This window comes from Alosa alosa, chromosome 16 (assembly GCF_017589495.1).
Source record: "Alosa alosa isolate M-15738 ecotype Scorff River chromosome 16, AALO_Geno_1.1, whole genome shotgun sequence".
Taxonomy (NCBI): Eukaryota; Metazoa; Chordata; class Actinopteri; order Clupeiformes; family Clupeidae; genus Alosa; species Alosa alosa.
The window spans coordinates 25779914-25800356 of NC_063204.1; the positions used below are offsets into that span (position 1 = coordinate 25779914).

Here is a 20443-nt window from a genome sequence, read left to right on the forward strand (position 1 = left end):
CTTTAAATCCCATTACAATGGCGTCCATATCAGCGGTATCATTTAAGTATATCGCTGCTACTGTCCCGTGTGTGTGCTTCTACTTAAGTAACTTGCTAATGAGTGCCAAGCTAACACTCTTGTGCAGATTCAAAGTGAACCACCCACTGGCACATGTCAGAAATTATAAAGCACGCGTGTGTGTGGTGAGGTACAGCTGTGAGATTTCTCATCCCCTTCACTGGCTCCTCGTACGAATCAATCGCCTTGGCCTTCCCCGAGCGACCGCGCCAAATTACTGTGCATTTCTCTTCCATTGCCCAGCGGATCAGTCACTCTGTGCTCTCCGCTTGAAAGGGGGCCAAGAAGAAAAACAAAAAAAGAAAGATAATAAAAACAATGAACGAAAGATGGAGGTAAAAAAAGAAAGAAAATGAAAGAAAGAAAGAAGAAAAAAAAAAGAAGCGAGAGAGAGCGCGGCTCATTCTCTAGCTGTCCGTGTTAAAAGCTGAACACATGGCTCCCTGGGGGAGCCCGGCCAACCGCCGCGGGAGGCAGGAGAATTAACAGCCTGCCATCGACCCCCTCGGGGCCAGAGGGGCTTGCACTGTGCTGATTTATGCCCTATTCCTCACGGGACGGCGCCAAGGTGAGCTAAAGCAAGCCCCAGCCGCTGCCAAGCCACTGGTGCCACCATGAAGAGTGGGAATGGGGTGTGCGTGTGGAGGGGGTGTTAAGAAATACAGCAATGGGTCTTCAATGATGCCTAAACCATGTCACAGGGTGTTTGGATGGGGGGTCGGGTCGGGGGTGGGGGCGTGGGTAAAGAGAGACAGTGGTGGGTCTCTGTTTAGAACGACGCCTCTGTGTTATGCCCGGCGTGCTGCTCTAATGGGCCTCAGCACCACCATCGCTCATGCAGCGTTTCGGAGAACAGTTGTGCTGATTGCCGGCCCGCGTCCCACGGGGAACCAGCAGATGAGATGAAAGCCTGGACAGAAGGTGCTGCTGACTGCCAGCGTGTCTCTCTCTCTCTGTGTGTGTGTGTGTGTGTGTGTGTTTGTCTGTGATGAGCTCGATACAGAGAGAGTGAGGGGAAGAGCAAGAGAGGAGGTGAAAGAGGGATAGAGAGAGAGAGAAAGAAAAGAGTTGAGACAGAAAGAGTAAAAAGAGACAGGCAGGGAAAGAGAGAGAAGAGGGAGAGTGAAGGGGAAGAGATAAATATGGAGAGAGATAGTGACAGATAGTGAGAGATACAGGAGGAGAAAGAGAATGAGTGAGTGAGTGAAAGAGTGAGTGGGTGAGTGAGTGTGTGAGTAGCCTAAGTGAGTGTATGAGTTAGTGTGAGTGTGTGAGTGAGTGAGTGATGGAGTGGGTGAGTGAGTGGGTGAAATATTTCAATTAAAGCTTAACAACTGCCACCAAATGAATTCATGTCGGCACATTTGGCCTCTTGCTTGCTTCAGTGAGAACAGCTAGAGAGTCACGAACATTCAGCAGTGCAGCTGAGCGGCTTTCGTGATTCCATACACAATGTGGACGACTCTCAACAAGCAGTGATGGCAAAATACTAAACATGGCTGAAGGTCTGAGGACTGACGCTGAGGCCAAAATACATCACTCAGGAGTCTGGCTGGCCATTTAGTTGCCAATACAGAAGACTCCTTAAGAAATGCGACTGTAGACATAACGCTAAGGTTGGTTGATGAAGGTACAACCACAAAAGCTTTTACCTTACCAACAGCCCTGCAGATCTTGACCTCAAAATGTTACCAAATATGACATTACAGATAGTGTTAATTTTGTCACCTATTTTTAATTTAGACTTAGTCTTAGTCTTGTGACAAAATGTCCTTTTTAGTCTTTGTAATATTTAGTCATTCAAATATAATTTTTGTTAGTCAAGTTTTAGTCGACTAAAAGTCTCGTCATTTTAGTTTTAGTCAAAAGAAAACTAAGGTATCTTAGTCTTAGTCAGTTTTAGTCAACACATTTCAGTCTTTTTTTTTTTAACAAATTATTTCTGATTACCATTTGAGTCAAATAGTGTTTCACACATCTCAATTTTTCCAACAATATTGTGTGTCCACAGGGCTACTCGTCTGTTATAATTACTCATTCAGATTTTTTGTCAGTCAGGATGTTTACATGCACAGGTAAGTCGAGCTACAGTTATAGCTCGGCTGGGATTTGACCATAGACAGTAAAAGATTTGACTGGACCACTGTCATATTCATAGACCAGTGTTTCTCAAAGTGTGGTCCGGGGATCACTGGTGGTCCGCAAGCTATCCCAAGTGGTCTGCGAGCAGACGTGGTAAAATATAATATAGATGAGTTGTTTGCCAAATAACTTGTAGTTAAATCCAAACAGTTCTGCAACACTGTCTATGTAAGATATGCCAGTTTAAATCATACAGAATGAATCCTCTGACACAATAAGCAAAGTGCAAAGACAATAAGCAAGGTGGTTCAGTGAGTAGGCCTATAGACTAATTATAGGCTACTGTTGAAGTAGGTCTAATCTTTTTTTTTTTTTGTAGCTAGGGTTAGTTAAGTGGTCCTGAAACTGGAATAGTTTGAGAAACACTGTAAAAGCCAAACTATTAATGTTTTACTCCGCCTCGCTAGATGGCGATATGCGCCCAAACACAACACATTCCCCAAACAGACTCTCCATCTTAGCCATAGCTAACTTGCTAGCGAACTTTCTATATTAGCTTACTTGCTAGCAAACTTTGCATCATCAGTCTAACTAGATGAATAGTTGACATTTCATGCTGAACATTTTCGTATGGACATTCTGGGGGATGTTAATTTGTATGAGAGAAGCTTCAACTTCTGGGTATGTAGCATTGTGGCATAAAGCTTAGGTAGTTAGCTTGCTAACTCTGGCAGAAATCTCCAGTGTTCTTGTTCCATGTAGTTTCGTGTTGCAGCCACAGGGTTGCAGCAGCAGCACGTAGACTAGCCTACAGGAAAGCTGTTGCGTATGAACTCATTCGGAATATTTTGAAAACGTAACAGCTAGATATTCTGTCTTCTCATTTTGTAGACGTCAACAATAATGCATCTTAAGATAGTCTTAGTCAGTGTTTCAGGACATTACTGCAGTCTCGTCATCGTCTCGTCTTAGTCATGAAAAAAAAGGTTGTTGACGAACATATTTCCTCTCGTCTCGTCTGACGAAATTAACACTAATTACAGATGATAAAAAATGGATGTGTAAGTTGTATGTGCCATTATTCATACATGACTAACACAAAGAAAATAAAAGAAAAATACAAACAAATGAAAAGAAGACAATAACAAGATAAATATGCTGTTGAGTTGAGCATGATTAATGACAGTGTTTACATGCACTTCAGTATCCCAGTTATGAGGCTTCTCCAGATTTGTATCATATTCAGGATATGGTGTTTACATGAACACAGAGAAACCTGGTTATTAATGTCCCTGTATACATGATGAATACTAGTATCCCAGGTACCATCAATTAAGTTCTATTAGCACAGTTGCCTGCATTTGCATAAGACACCGGTAAGGTGTAAGGTGTATGCATGGAACAGTATCCTGGTTTCTTTTGGAGTACTCCATCTTGTATAACCGGATTTCTCAAAACTGGGATAAGAGCTTATCCAGTGCTCTGCAGTCGGAATATGATGTTTACATGTACAAACACAATCCATGATCCGGTACTTCTAAATTCCAATACTAACCAGGATCCTGAAGTGCATGTGAACACAGTCAGTAAATCTTATCACTTCAAGGTTGGCTCAGTTCTATCTCACCCTAATTAGATGAACTAGATTATTTCCCTCACCCCCCGATTGTTTCTCAAGGCGACGTTGGAGAGAATCTCGCTCCACAAAGTGGCCTGTAAATCTGCCACTTGTAAATGTTGCCATTTAATATGGAAAATGCTTGATGAAGATGCCACCATAGTCTACACAACACACAGTGATGCACACACAGACAATTTCTTATACAGCATATATATACAGTATATGAAAAAAAAATGAAAATGTTCAGCCGCCTTTGATGTCCATTAACAACACAGATGGTGAGAGATGCAATGTGGCTACTCGCAATGTACTGTAGGCTACTCACTTTAAAATATGAAATGCCTGCTGACCGCACTATTTAAGGGCCCATTCACAGACTTATGGCACTGGAGGACATGTGAGCATAATTTGAAAAATCCCCACAGACAGACCATGCTGAGAATTAAATCACACTGAAGGCAGAGTGGATTAACCTTCCTACTATCGCTTAAGACAGCAACTGCAGAGCGTTAGCACTAATGTAGGCTACGGCATTCCTCAGTGTCGACACTTAAGTGTGCCGTCAGGTCAGGAAGCAGAACTTTACACCACCAATGTGTTACAGGGAGAGAGAGAGAGAAATAATGCTTTTCATGCACTGCCTTAATGGAAGGGGCTTCAGAGACCGATATGACTTTCAGGGGTTCATTAAAACCCATTGCTTTTCATGAGCCATCATAACAGCTAATTCAAAGGTAATGGCAATGCTCATTTGAACATAACTATTCATTTTTTATAGTGGGATGCCATTGTAAACTTCTGTTATGGAATTTTATGGTGGGATATCTTCATTAATGAATTCACAAGGTATTGAGGAGGAGACAGTTAATAAGGCAGGACAAATGGGATATGTTTACTGTTGCAAAGATCGGTCTCAGCGCGCGCGTGTGTGTGTGTGTGTGTGTATGTGAGTGTGCATTTATGTTTGTGTGTGAGAGAGCAACATATGTGTGTTTACTGGATGGCTTTCAAAGGAAATCAAATTTAACCTTCCATTTTTCAGTTCCCAAAAAGAATTAAAAAATGAGCAGCAGTAAAATTGACAGTGCGGTGACACTTTGACTTAACTGGGCATGAGAGCCAACTGTTTGGAAGGTGACTCTGGCTTTTAGTTTAGTAACATAAACACACACACAAACACATGTGCACGCATGCACGCACGCACACACACACACACATCAAAATATCTAATCCAGTCATCTATAATAAAACAAAGGGAAACTCTGAAGTCATTAGGTATTTAACCTGAGTACTGATACAGTGGTACCCCCACTACAACAGTTATGTTTTAGTAATGACTGGTGGAAGACCAGTGATTTGTATAAAACCAAACATTCCTTAGATGTGATTGGTTGAGACAGCTTTGAGATAATGTTTTATTCCCATATAGGCACACCTGAAAACATTATGCAGATTAAATACAAAATACAATTTCATAAAATGTGATTTCAGCAGTACAGCAACCCTACTGCACATCATGCAGGTCAAACACATTTTAGCTTTCTTCAGTCTCAGTCTTCAAGTCTCAAAATGAAATGACCTAAAGTAAGAGTTCAACATAGCCTAAGAAGTTCCATGACTTATCATGTAAGAATACGTAAAGGTCAAACTTAAGAAACACAGTAATATCCAGGGGTGTAGTTGTCGTTGGACGCGGGGGAGCGCCGTCCCCACACTTCTTGGAGCATTGCTTTGAGCATTTTAATAAGCATTTATTAATATAACAAGTGTTGTTACCAGTGATAACAACGCATCACGCAAACGTCTCCAATTAGGCCTCTTTGTCATAAAATTCGTTACAAGAATGACCGTCATGCTGTAGCACTCCACCATGCGTAAAGACATTAAAAACTATGCAGCTCGTCATTCCGCGTCACCCGAAAGTAGCTAGAAAGTGGCTAGAAAACCATAGATTATACAACTGCCTGTATTCGAGTCTAGCAAGCATCTTCATGGCCCACTGTTGCAATTCCTTCGTTTGTGTTTTTCAGAAAGCAGGTAGGCTAATCCAGTGGTCAAAATGACACGATAATCATGTGTGAGTAATAGCCTACGAGTGATTTTTATCGAGGGAGCTCCAATATAAGTGATAAGGCTATTTAACCATAAGTAATGACCCAACGGTGAACCTGAACAACTTTAGGAAAAACTTACAATTGGTTCAGCTACTTTCATCCAAACAAAAACTTTTCAAATGACTGGCACTTGCCTGCCCAATGTTCTTTCTGTTATTTTTTTGTTTTGTTTTATTGGCTGTGCACCTCTGCATTTTAATCATTGGCAATGACATTCATGACGCCCCCTCAAATTGAGCTACACTGCCCACACAGCGTGTTGAATGCGTGTGAATCCTACTTGTGCTATTGTTATTGCCATGGTTTACGTGTGGTAATGAATGAAGCCTTGGCCTTACGCACCGATGTATGTGGAGGTGCGAATGTGACAGTTTTTGCAATGATGTCATTAAAGTAGCGTCCCCCCACTTTAAAAATCCCCACTACATGTGGTAAGTGTAGACTCTATTTGAAGCGACACACTTAGATCACCCAGCACATTTGATAGTGATACTGGAAAAGGGAATGATTATCTTTTAACCTTGCTAAGCTTAAAACCCATGTTATGAGGCTACAGCATTATTTGGCTGCTGACTTTCCTACCATGAACTCACAATTTGTAAGGCACCTGTGAGGAACTTCTGGAGTGACCCCATCCCTACTTGTGCATAGTGGTGAGTGTAGGGTGTTGGTGGGGGTAGGGTGGGTTTACCTGGAAGTCAGGGTTGGGGTTGGGAAAAGGATTGGGATGGGGTTTACCTGGAAGTCAGGGTTGGGGTTGGGAAAAGGATTGGGAAGGGGTTTACCTGGAAGTCAGGGTAGGGGTTGGGAAAAGGATTGGGATGGGGTTTACCTGGAAGTCAGGGTTGGGGTTGGGAAAAGGATTGGGATGGGGTTTACCTGGAAGTCAGGGTTGGGGTTGGGAAAAGGATTGGGATGGGGTTTACCTGGAAGTCAGGGTTGGGGTTGGGGTATGGTAGCCATGCTGAGCGTGAGTTCTCCTGGTACTTAAAGGGCCCACTAAACACCTGGGTGACAGCGGTCAGGTTGAAGGCACACACTGCTGACGCTGCGATGCTGTTCCTGGAGACACACACACACACACACACACACACACACACCCACACCCACAGAGAGAGTCAGCACATATAGAGGGTGTGCAGAGAGACGCACAGACACTGGCTTATAGACGCACATACACACACACACATACACACACACACACACACACACACACACACACACACACACACACACACCATGCTCACTCTGTGTCTCTCTCACTGTCTGTGTCTCAGTCTCAAAGACATATGTGCACTTACTGCCAAAGTACCACTGTCTCAAATAACAATCAATCTTCCTTAGTCACACATATCCCCGTGCCTGAAGACACACGAAGACACACACACACACACACACACACACACGCGCGCGCGCGCACACGCACACGCACACGCCACGCACACACACACACACTGAGAACTGATAATTGTGGAATAGACCCAGGCCACATCCAGAGCAGATATGGCCCGCACCCACGCACACACCCATGCTCATGCACACGCACACTCATAGTACTCACACATTGGTGGTGAAGATGCCGTAGAGCAGCTCGAGCTCGGGCAGGAAGAAGGTGCCCTGGAGCTCGTTGTAGCTGAAGGGGATCTCCCCTGGGCGCGAGCAGTTGAGCCGTGCCTTCATGAAGGTGGTCCACGTGTCCTCCAGCAGGAAGCGGCCGCCAATGTCGTTCTTGCACACGCGCGCCACACGCGAGAACACTGTCCGCCCGCAGTCGTGCTCCACCGCGTTCTCACGGAAGAAGAAAAGTAGGTGAAGTTCCCAATGTCGTACGACGACACAAAGTTGGGTTCTGGGGTAGGAAACAGTAAGTAGTGCAATAGGTTATGGCCTTAGCTCTGATATATCATGATATATCTGATATATCATAAAGATAAAAGCTGCTATACAGTCGAGAAGTGACATGGAGACTGCATAGAGACTGACTGCAAAGTGGATCTGAAATATGTTTCCCAAAAGTCAGTGCTTGGGACTATACAGTTACGACACAAGAGTTTCCCAAAACCATAGTTCGAACTATGGAAGGAACTACGTTGGTAACATCCATGGTCCGATGTATTGTGACATAGATTTTTCCTAAAACCATAGTTCCAATGATCCACTGCAAATACTTTTGTTAAGTTGTGTAGCTTGATTCAGCTCTCGAGCTGTGGTTAGAAGCATCGTTCTGGAGATTTTCATGCATAAGATGTCACTGATGTTACTTACTGTTTTTTTTAAATGTATAATTACATACATACATACAAGTGTATACAGGTTGCAAATTGATATCTAATGTTGCTGACCACCAAGCAACCATTTATATATAGTGGCCTTGAGGAAAAATACATGATTGGAAAGCTCAAGCTCTATGTGAGATGCTGCACCTCTGCTCAATCCATTGATGATAGCCTATAATATTAATATTCTCGTGTTGTGGAGAAGAATGTAATGTGCACTTTAAACAGGCTTAAAGGCTACGGTGGCGATAATTTCAGGGACTAAAGGTTTCTCAGCTGGGTTTGAACTTGTTACGCATGGGCTACTACCATGTCTCCTCTATGGATAAGTTGTGCAATTTAGCCCAGTAAGCCACAAAGCTGACAGTGGATGTAAGTTAATATAAATATCAAAATAATAATTGCTATTGCTTACACACTTTTTACAGAATTTGGCTCAATGCGTCAAATTTGACACACAGCAAGAAGTTTAGGTGTTGAGGCTTTGGTCTAAGTATTTGTTTTTAGTGTGTAAGCAATGGGCAAAAACTATAATTGTATAATTGAGGTCAGCCAATATGACCAAATGAATAAGCTTGATGACCAGGAGAAAAAATCTAAAATATCATTCACAGATTAAACTGATACAGCCAATCAAAAATCTCTGTGCTTCTGCCAGTTCATGTGCTAGTTTTAGAGTTTTGAGAAACAGTTGAGTTTAAGCATTCTATCATGTTCAACGCTAACTTCCGTGGTCGTTTGGGAAATGTAGTACTGCATGTGACATTCCCTATGTCATATGGCGCCTCGGCTATGGCATAGATCACTGTGTGGGGTGGATGAGAAGAAGGCCATCGTGATACATGTCTGAAACACAATTTTGTCCCTGTTTATGTTGTCCACACTACAACACAACAACCCCCCCGTTTTCAGATTTATACACTACAAAGGCCTATTAACGTATTAAGTGAGGACATGGCCTGAGGCTCTAAAGGGCCGTTCACACCAAGAACAATAACTACTGAATGAATGAAGACGTACACACATAAACTATAACGATAATGACATGAAGAACGATATTGTTGGGGATAGATAGCTGACAGCCAATCAGAATCCATACAATTCTAGCCATCACATTCATCAACACGAGGAGAGACTTTCCTTATCGTTGGTCAGTGTGGATGTTTTTATCGTTATCGTTGTAGTTATCTTTATAGTTATCGTTCATGGTGTGAACGGCCCTAACTGCAGACCCAGTTCTGCACCAGATCTGGGCCAGACTCATTTCACTGGCAGCTGCCACCTCCAAACACACTGACTAAGACTAATTGCTGTTTTGTGTGGAGATGCAAAGCTGTGAGCAAACGCTGATAAGTGATTTGCAACTCCTCTAATGATATATTCATTTGCACCTGCCGTTTCTAACGGCCAAGCTCATCCCTCATCCTCACCTTGTAAAGGTTAGGAGGGGAAATGAGCGTATCAGGCAAACTCCTCTGATTATCACCCCGTCGGAGAGGGATTATTGCGCATGACGCTTCATCGACAAAGTGTTCATTTTTATGTATGACACTATTGGATTTAAACAAAAGGCTTTGTCCTTCCTGACAGAGATTTAATCCTGCGGTAAACGAAGAACTTTCCCCACACATTACTCTCCTGCACCTTGCTCAGCATCAATATGAAAGGCAGTGAGGAAAAAAAAGGAATCAATACGCCATAAAATTTGTTATTAAATCTTTTGTGAGTGGCCGGGGTGCATGCTGTGTGAGTGTGTGGTACTAATTTATTTTTTCAATTTTCTTTTAATGTGAATCAGATAAAATCCCCTCAACAACACAATGCTCTACGACCTCCATCTTTTCATAATAGAACCAAATGTGGAGGTATTTTAGGAGAACTGCCAGATTTTTACGCTCCTCAAAAGAGAGAAAACAAACCAAACAAAAACAAAGACACAAACAAACAAAGAAACAAAGACACAAACAAACAAAGACAAACAAAGACACAAACAAACAAAGCGATACAGTAACTAGTCTGGCTTTGGATTGTCTCCCTAAAAGAGTAGAGGACTGGTAATGGTTTGGCCCAGCTCTGGTCCAGATCTGGCATTGAAAAGACATTACTAATCAAGTTCAGACCAAACAAGACCACATCACCATCTGTTAGCTCCCAAGGTAGACATAAACACTTCTGCTACCATGTGTTCTGATAGCACTTAAGAGTGCTTTGGTTTTACTTTACTACCAATATATTTCGCTATAACCTGCCGATGTGACACTACAGCCAATCAAAAATGCAGTTGGGTGCGCTCATTATGGCTTGCAGCTAAATGAATAGATCCCTAAAAGTTTTTGCAATTTGTCCATATGTCATAAAGCGAAGAATGTGCCACAGTGGCAATTTGTGATGTGGAGCATTTGCATAGTTATGACTTTCACTTTGGCTGCTTCACTTGTGCAAAGCCCAAAGTCCACAATTTAGTTTTTATGTTTTTCTGCTTTTATGTATTTGATTATCAGTAAATTGCATTATTTTTAATGGTGACCATGACTCTGCTCCAGTACCTTCCAGACACATTTCAAACTGAAATGTTCTGAAAACCGATACCTTCAGCTTTTGGTATGTAGAAACACTAACACAAACAGCCTTTTGGTGATTCAAAGTGGACCTTAAGGTTGGTTAGGAAGCACTATAGGCCCTTGGTTGATTTTCTGTACAGCTAATCAATTTGACACCCTTGACGGCGTCTTGTTAAAAACCACCACAGTCTCATCCTGTAGTGCACCGCATACTTGATTCCATTGGCCAGAGCTAATTGGGAAGCGTCTGTTTGTCGTGTCGCAGGCGAAGCGGCAACATGCATCTCGAAGCAAACCCAGCTAGTCAAGACTGGGCCCACTGAACTGAGACAACCTCACGTATCCTTAATGTCATTAATACATTAAAACAATCGTACAGACTAAAATGCAAATACATACGAGAGCAGGATTCTCATTATCCCCTTGAAGAGTATAAGCTGTTTCTCATTCCTTATTAATTACATTAGCCTGGCTCCAATCTAATTTGTCCTCGGCGGTGGCCAGTGGAGCGTACCATTGAGCCATTTGGAGTTGTACTGGGCTGTGCGGAGTGGGGGCAACCCCCCCAGGCTGCGGTAGATGGCGGGGTCCCGTCCGGAAAAGTCCATGGCGGTGGCGGCGTAGAGCTCGCCGCTGGAGGTGATGAGGGCCGTTGAGTTGTGCAGGGGGTTGTAGGGACAGCGGGCCATACCGCTGATCTGGTCATGGATCTCCGTCAGGTTGGTGAGCTGAAGAGATGGACAGACACAGAGGTCAGGGGGTGGAGAGAAAGGGATAAGAAAACAGAGATGTAAAGAAAGAGAGAGAGAGAGAAAAAAGGGGTGAGAAAGAGTGATAGAAAAAGAGCAAGAAAGAGAGGGGAGAGAAAAATGAAAAGAAAGAGGAAAGATATGGAGGGAGAGACGGAAAGGCAGGTAGGAAGATGGAAGAAGAGATGGAGAGACAAACAAGGAAAGGAGCGGATATGTGAAGGTGAAACACAAATAAAGAGAAAAAGAGAGAGAAAGCAGGAAGCAGAGGAAATGAAGGCAGGAACGGATATAAAGTAATTACTCATTTTTTAAAATGTGATAGTTGTTATTACTTATTTTAAACGTGATAGTGTTTCTATAATCAGGAAGAGGATTAAGTTCTCATGAAATAGGACACCTTTGCTACTTCTCTGAGACCGCTGCCATATATCCTAGATAGATAGATAGATAGATAGATACTTTAATGATCCCCAGGGGAAATTCAAGGAATTCATATCCTAAAGCTGCAGTCTTAGAAAAACAGACTTTGTACAGTAGGTTCCTTCCTTACTGCCAACGCCAGGGATAAAAAAAGCTTCTTAATCTAGACCCCTCTCTGGAGTATGCAGATTTGGCAGACACTGGTATTTTTCTGATCTCATTACTTACCTGACTTGGCAGGCGTATACTTTCATGCTTAAATGCAAATCACCCCACCCCCAACACACACACACACACACACACACACACACACACACACACACTCTTCAAATGGGCCTGGGGGCCATGCATGTTTAAGCTCTGAATCATGAGCCACTGTGACACTTCCCCCTTTTTAACAGCAGCCTACACAAGGCTGAGAGGTAATTGACATTTGTACACATTAGACCAGAGCCGCACGCTTGGCTCTGGTCTAATGTGGCTCCATTGCAGTGGTTATCTCTCTTGCAGAACTCCACAGAGATTCAAGCAAAAAAAAAACAAAACAAAAAATAAAAACAAATGTGCGATTTACTTTTGTCATTCTAGCCTGCAGATCATAACTTACATTCACTGTTATTCATAACGGTCATTTGAAGTCATCATTACATCATGAAACCGGACCTTCCTCCGAGGGCAACAATCTAGTTCAATATTTGAGATCATAAAAGGGTGGGCCTTTCCGCCGTCCAGCTGAAAGGTTGACTCATGACCGGAGCAGAACAGGACCAGCCAAGACTTAAGAGCCAGATGTCCTTTAGGTAAGGCACTCCGAGGGATGTCAATCCGCTTGCCTGGTGGAGCCATTATCAAACCACACAAATGCAGAGATGTTCCTCTTGGCTTTCACAAGGGCATGAATTCAAAAAGCAGCCAGCCTCAGCCTTTGAGGAGTAAGCCAAATCCTATTCCCCATGTTTAAAAATATTTGACAACATGACCCACTCTTGGCAGGCAGACAGTGCACTTGTTCGCAATAAAATGTTGTATAAACTGAGAGAACTCAGAATAATTTAAGGCTCAGCTTGCCTGCTTCTTAAACACACACACACACGCAAACGCGCATTCACAGACACACACACACACACACACACACTGGAATCAGTTTAGCGCTGAAACCTCAAAACCTGTTTATGAGCTACTTCCCTGCTATAAGCCATATAAGGCTCTAATGGGTTTTTGATGCAATAATACTAAATTCCGAGCGGCACCCGTTGGGCTGTCTAAAATATACAACCTTAAGTGGCCATTGCGAGCCCATATAAAGCAAAGCATTAGTATCACAGTAAACACCCTCTCACCCAGCTGCCCCTTCGGGTCGAGCCAGATGTGCTATTCACTGCATCCTGGGTCCGCCACTCCACCTGCGCCATAATCGCCCACTCAACACAAACAAGCGGATGACCACAACACTCGCCTTGTCTGGAAAGCTCACAAAGCGAGATTTAAACAAGCCCTGGCCGAGGAAGGATGCCCGGACAGACAGCGGCAGCAGAGGCACTAAGCTTCCTTTAAGACATGGAGCCTTAGATCCATTGAGGCGCTGGCAGCTGAGACGGACGGATGGACAGGACTGGACGGGGCATTTGCATGTTTGGCAGGGGCAAGCGCTCTGCGACGCAGCGGGTCGAGAGCCAGAGCTTCAGTCACGGCCAAGCCCCGGGAGTGTCCCCTTGTACTGGGTGTAAAGAGGGATGAAAGGATGGTATTGATGGAACACCTTGGAGCAAGAACAGCGGTTTCAGTGCCCGAGCAGGATGAGGAGGAGGAGGAGGATGGTGCATCCATCAGGGTCATTAAACTGGAGCGTAAAAAAGACACCTCTCTTCGGGCAAGGCCAGCTGTGTTCCTTCCTATTGGATGTCCCTTTCATGAGAGTCTATGCCTTCTAAGATTTGGTTCACTGACTAGCTCTCTGTCTACACACACACACACACACAAACATGCTCACACACACAAACATGCTCACACACACACACACACACACACACACACACACACAACCAGAGGCACAGTGATCTGTAAAGCTATCTAATTAGATAAGTAGGCTCTTCCTCCTGGGTTTGACATAGTCTCTCTCCCTGGAGGAGTCCTCCACACAAATCCCAGACACATCCCCTTCAGGGACTCACACAGGACCTGTCAGCTGGATCTGCGACGGAGGCAGCCCGGGCGAGGGCCAGAACTGACCCAGACCCCCATATTTGGCACCAGTACTGGGTTTGTGCTTGTGAGCCGATTATACACATCAGGCTTCAAAGGCGCACTGGAGGGGGGTGACCGTCGGTGCAAATAAACAGCCCTGTCATCATCATTAGCTTAGTTCTGAGGGCTGGATTTCCGTTTAATCCTGTCACTCAAAGACAGGCCTTCAACAGTTATTTACATCAGTGGACAGACGGGCGTGAATGAAAAGATGTTTGTTTACTGCAGTTTCTGACAGCTGCTTGTGGTTGTTTATTAGCTGTAACGTCAGGAAATTTCATCCAGAACTAGAGTATATGGAAATGGCTTATATGTCAAAGACGACAAACTTTCTAGTTCTTTGCGTTCTATTGTAGAGTTACCCCTTGAACAGATTCTAAGCAACATTGGCAGGGAACACTAATGTTACACCTTCACACATTGACCACATTCCAGTGACTGTGACCTTGAATATTAAAAGGTCTTGACATTTAAAAACGGTTGCCATGGCAATGAGCCATAAAGCACACAGCATTACTGCAATTAGCATGCTCCCATGAGCTCACACAAATCAGAAAAGTAGCATGGCAGGCGGAGAGTTGAATATTTTTCCCATTACCGTTCGATTGGTGCAAATAGGGGTGAAGGCGTTCGTGCCACAGGTGAAGAGTCGGTCTCCATTAACCAGAAGAACACGGATGTAGTTCTGGCACTCCTCCTGTGAAGAGAGGGAAAAAAGACATGGAGAAGAAAGAAACACATCAGTAAGTGCACAGAGACAAAGAGAGAGAGAGAGAGGGGGGGAGGGAGAGAGGGAGAAAGAGAGAGAGAGAGGGGGGAGAGAGAGAGAGAGGGAGAGAAAGCGTGAGGCCAAGGGGATTATTCCAAAGCTCGGCCTGTTGAACAGAGAGACAGACAGAGACAGAGAAAGAGAGGGAGAGAAACAGAGAGAGAGAGAGGGAGAGAGAGAGAGAGAGAGAGAGAGAGAGAGAGAGAGGAAGCGTGCCAAAGAAAGCAGCCACTTCATCTATTGATCTCCCGAGTGGAGCTGATGACCTTTGGTGTGAGCCACGGGGGCGGCAGTGAATTTTCCTCCTCACAACAAAAACAACGCGGCGAAGATAAGAGCGGAGTGGAGCCGAGCTGCCCGGCTGTTTTTTGTGCTGCGCGCATTTGTCTCGCCATGACAGAAATACCACTCGCCCTCAGTCAGGGAGCCCTGCGTCAGCCATATCGTCTCTTGACTTTCGTCAGGGAGTGTGTGTGTGTGTGTGTGTGTGTGTGTGTGTGTGGGGGGTGCTCTTATCACACACAGGATTGAGACCCCTATGTCGAATTGTATTGATTTAAGAGCACCACGCTGGATGTCACTGCGAGGAGGCCTGTTCTTTTATTTTACTTGTCATCACGACAGCCATTAACTCACAAAACAATTCATTAACTCACACGCTGTGGAGAGCAGGGGAGAGAAAGATATGATTTAGCATCTGCTGAGTCATCTGACAGCATGTGTAATGCACCCTCAGTATGTAAATAAACGCAGATCAAATATGCATTTGGCATCCCCCTTATGAAACACTTGGCAAACAAACAAGCAAGGATCCTTAATGTAGTAGCTGGATGCTTGCTGCTATCTGCACGGTAAGCAGATTGACTCCGTTGAGAGACATCAGCTCAATCAGACGCTCACATCGGCTTTCTCCATACACTTTTGAACTGCCAGCTCTACAGAAACCAGATGACGGAAATAAGGGATGCAATTATGCTGGAGAAAATAAATAAACTACTCATTGGGGAGCCATCGCCACGGTAAAGTGGTCCACTCTGCGTTCGGCCATATTGCCGTATGGTGAGGAAGAGCAATAAAGCAGTTCAGCAGCAGGTGTAAATTAAATCGGCTCTTTCACGCTATACTTAGTGCATCTCTGCGTCGCTGATAATGGCACAGTACATCTAGGCCATGGAGAAACAATTCCACATGCTCTCCTCTCCAGTCCACACCACGGGGCTCTCCTTGGGTGAGGTGGCTCAGCCTGTAATTCCCGACGGCAATCACAAGTTGGTCAGCGCGTCCCTGCTTATTATGGGCCTCCAGCCGTTCTTTCACAGCGGAGTAAAAGACAGAGCAGGGCCTTTCGCACAGACCGGGAAAACCACAATCTCACAGCAAGCGCAGGAGGGGCCCCAGAGGTCACAGAGGGGTCAAGTTCAACAGTGAGCAGCAGCTCGGTCTCCGAGGAGGACTCGTGTAAGACCCGGGGGCCTGATTTAAATGATAGGCAAAGTGCAAAGTTGGCCAATGAGCAAAAATGAACTAAAACAAATTGATAACCTGTCGAAGTCAAAGTAAAATTTGGAAAAAAAATGTTTTGGTAGGTTAGTATTCATCCTCATCATAAAAAAGGATTGCTCAGACATATTGACAACAGCAATTTAGCAAGTCAAGTTTTAGGTCTACTCTAAAGGCAAATCTGCTGCCGTGTAAGCACATTAATCTCATTCTGGTGCTGCAAGGCCTGAAGGTCTGGATGATTCCATAGAAAGTGTAGTTGCCTGAAATCAGACAAAAATAGGTCTTTGTGAAACACAGAACTTTGAAAAATGGAGGGAGGCTTGGGAAGTTGTTGATGTCTAGATGACTCTTTCTACCTGTGCGGCAGCACACCTAATTTCTTTGTGCAGTGTTTTGGCTCAATAGGTAAGTGAGGTAGGATAAGCTCTGAGTGTTGTGGATGTGTTTGGGATGTGTCTGAAATATAAAAGAGCCAAGTCAATCATCAACTCACAACTTCAAAGGAGGTTTGGCTCAAACTTTGTCACTACTTGTTGTCATTGCAGGCAATCGTAACTCGGAATTGCTTTTTTCACTGACAAAAGAAAAAGTCATTGCGAACGTACACAATTTTCATTTCATGTGACAGAGGGTAGGGTACTTACTTACCTTGTTTATAGACACAAATGGAAAAAGGGGGTTGCTTTTGCAGGGTTGCATTTATATTAAGTAGACACAAACACAAACACACACACACACATTGATGATGAGTGGTTACTTCGCTTCACAAAATAATAGACAACAGACAGACAGACAGACACACACACACATACACACACACACACACACACACAGTGACTGTGTGTTGCTCATTGTAGTATCTGATAAAGTTGCATTGCTCACCTCTGACTTGCCACGGCTGAAGCAAGCTCCCTTGGTGAACTCATCACAGTGCCACTCAGCCTCCTGCAGAGAGAAAGAGAGAGAAAGAGAGAGAGAGAGAGAGAGAGAGAGAGAGAGAGAGAGAGAGAGAGAGAGAGATGCATTTATCACACAACAGCCATCCAACATCACCACTAACAACACTGAAGACACACTCAAAGTCTGTAAACAAAGCAAATTTAGCATGAAACGCTACAACAGCAAGACCCTCAGCTGGAACAAAAAGTATTCAATTAGATCTGAAACTTTTTCAGTCAATCTCGTATGACACGCCTTGGAGTTTGAAAGTGTCAAGATATGGAAACATTATTACTTTCATTCCGCGGAAAATACTGCAGAATGATTAAAAAGTATAATAAAAAAAATAGTCATCTACACTTTTGACAGTAGTCACCTACAATAACTTGATGTACTGTGTATTAATGCATCAATCAATAGACTCTACCAACAGCAGGTACATTAACACTTTTAAACAGCCTAGAGTGGCCAGACACAGTGCAGTACATTGAGTCCAGTTTCACATGAACTTAAACAAACACCCTTTTCAGCTGAGGGTCAGCGAGGCGAGGGTGAGGGTGATGGGGAATATGAATGTGGCGGAGGGTATGGCATGGGAGCCAGGCTAAGGCTGTTTTTGACCTCGCAAGAGAAGAGATTCCCTCCCAGATAAAGCCAGCTTTGTCGTCTGAGAGGGCTATGCCAAATAAGCCCTAATTTATGTTCCCTTGGTAGGAAATTGATTGACTCTTCTATTTATGTGTCTGATCTTTATATTTTATCTCGTTAAGAGAGAGTAAAGTAGAGTATGCTTTCCCAATTCAGTGGGCATCTATGCTTATCACACTACCGGCTATTTGAAGAAACTTCCGGTAGCCTAGTCATTTATACCACTGTGCAATCTACGATCTGCCTTCCTCTAAGCCATCATATCTCTCCATAAATAGGCTGCTAGGAGAGACTGTGCGTACAGTTTAACTGAGGGAAAGAGTAGAGAGACACGTAACTAAAAGCAAGAAAAGAAGGAGAAAAAACTTGCCCTCAAATCCCACTAAATTTATGCTGGGTAAAATATGACAAAATGCCCTCTGGCACCTGGGTGAAACTTCAGACCACTTCCTGTGCAGAAGGGTTAGAGGATCTTTTATTGGGGCTTTATGTGTGAGAACTTGATGCTCCAGCATCTCCCTAGCCTGAAAGGAGCCAGAGGAAATAGTCCAGTATTGCACCCGGCCGGCACCAGTCACTGAACACAGTACCCAAAACCCCAAAACCAGAGAGGGGTAAAGTGAGGGGAGAGAGGAGAGGAGAGGACGGGGGGTAAAAAAACTTCATCTTCCTCTCATTTCTCTCCATCCATCTCTCCTTTTTCCCAAAGGAAATCTACAGTAACACTATCCAGAGAAACCGTGTCGGGGTTGGTATGGGGGGGTGGATGGCTCTGGGGTTTGTGTGTGTGTTTGTGTGTGTGTGTGTGTGTGTGTGTGTGTATGTGTATGTGCATATGCTTGTCTGAGTGTGTGAGTCTATGTGTGTTGTGTGCATGTGTGTGTGTGTGTGTGTCTGGATGTGGGGCCGATGACTGACACTTCCCAGTGTTCTGTTCACACAACAGAGAGTGGTGGATGCTGACTGGCCCTGGCAGCCCCCGGCACAACTTGCCCTATAGGGACGGATGGTCTGGACACTGGACTGGGTATACACACCACGGAAGAGCAGGAGGAAGAGGAGGAGGAGGAGGAGGAGAACCAGAGCACAGACTGATGGACTGACTGGCAGAGGGGGCACGGGATTATGGGAACGGAAGTAGGAGTGAATGTGTGTGTGTGTGATTGTGTGTGTGCATGTGTGTGTGTGTGTGTGTGTGTGTGTGTGTGTGTGTGTGAGAGAGAGAAAGACAGAAAAAACAAACACAAAGAAAGAGAAAGAGAAAAAGTCAGACAGGGATGGACAGAGGGATAAATAATGAAAGATAGAAACAGACAGACAGAGAAGTAAAGAGTTTATGTCTGAGAGTCTGCGGATATGCAAACACACACAGTACAAATGAGTGCACACAAGGGTGTGTGTGTGTGTGTGTGCACATGAGTGTGTGTTTAGTTGGGGTGCTTAGAGAAACTCAGACATACCCCCCTCCCATCACCACACACCCCTCTGCACGCACACACGCACACACACACACGCACACACACACACACACACACACACACACACACACACACACACACACACACACACACACACACACACACACACACACACACACACATCCCATCCATCTGTCAGCATGCCAGCTCACATTCCATGCTGAACGCTGATATTTTAAGGCCAGTCACCCTTAAAAACAAACTGCACATCAGCAAAACGCCTGAGCCCCAGCTCCTAACCCCACCCGCCCCCTTCCAGTGTGCACAGACAGCACTGTGGCGTCCCTCAGGGCCTTGCGCTCACTGAGCACGCTCATGAGAGAGCGAGAGAGAGAGAGAAATCATCCCACAAATCACACCAGCAGCTGTCCAGCACATCTCAGATGCAACCTTTGTAATATCATTTTCTATTAAATGTATTGTCTGTCTTGCCATCTTGGCTATGTACTAATGTCCTGTCACTCTTGGTGAAATAATAAAGTTTTTGTATTCGTATACCAGACAGGAGGGATGCCTGTGGTCTGCACCAATCTAGGGTGGCTTTCTCAGAAAGCATACATGTAGTTAGACCATAGTAGTTAATTACCATAAATGACAGATATGGTGATAATCTGTCTCTGATCTGGCCTGTTACATGAGTTCAGAGGGTTCAAAATCCCTCCACAGCAGTGCAAACCGCAGCTAATGGGTACAGTCCTGCCAGACAGCAGGGGAGATTGGGACGGATATGTCCATGGCCTGGTCCTGCTATGACCTGCTGAGTCACAGGTTCATGGTTAACTATACAAGATCTAATTGCAACTGTTAAAAAATGAATATCCTTCCAAGGTTATCCTTACATTCTCCATGTTGCCACTCTCCTCCTCAAACATTATTTTTTTTTTCCAGAACTGCGACTCACGACTCACATTCCTCATTCATCAAAAATAAACTAAAATGTCAACACTGCAACAGCCTAAAGACAAAGGGGGACTTT

General features: G+C 44.3%; 1 protein-coding gene across 1 annotated transcript in view; it reads right to left on the reverse strand.

The window, feature by feature from the left end:
* The window catches only part of LOC125309730 (semaphorin-5A-like), a gene marked incomplete at its 3' end in the record, with an annotated part of 98593 nt that overhangs the window by 32315 nt on the left and 45835 nt on the right, over nucleotides 1–20443 (reverse strand). Inside the window, 6 exon segments of the mRNA XM_048266818.1 lie at nucleotides 6804–6939; nucleotides 7439–7680; nucleotides 7683–7726; nucleotides 11229–11442; nucleotides 14729–14827; nucleotides 17285–17347. Coding sequence (XP_048122775.1) covers nucleotides 6804–6939; nucleotides 7439–7680; nucleotides 7683–7726; nucleotides 11229–11442; nucleotides 14729–14827; nucleotides 17285–17347 — 798 coding nt within the window.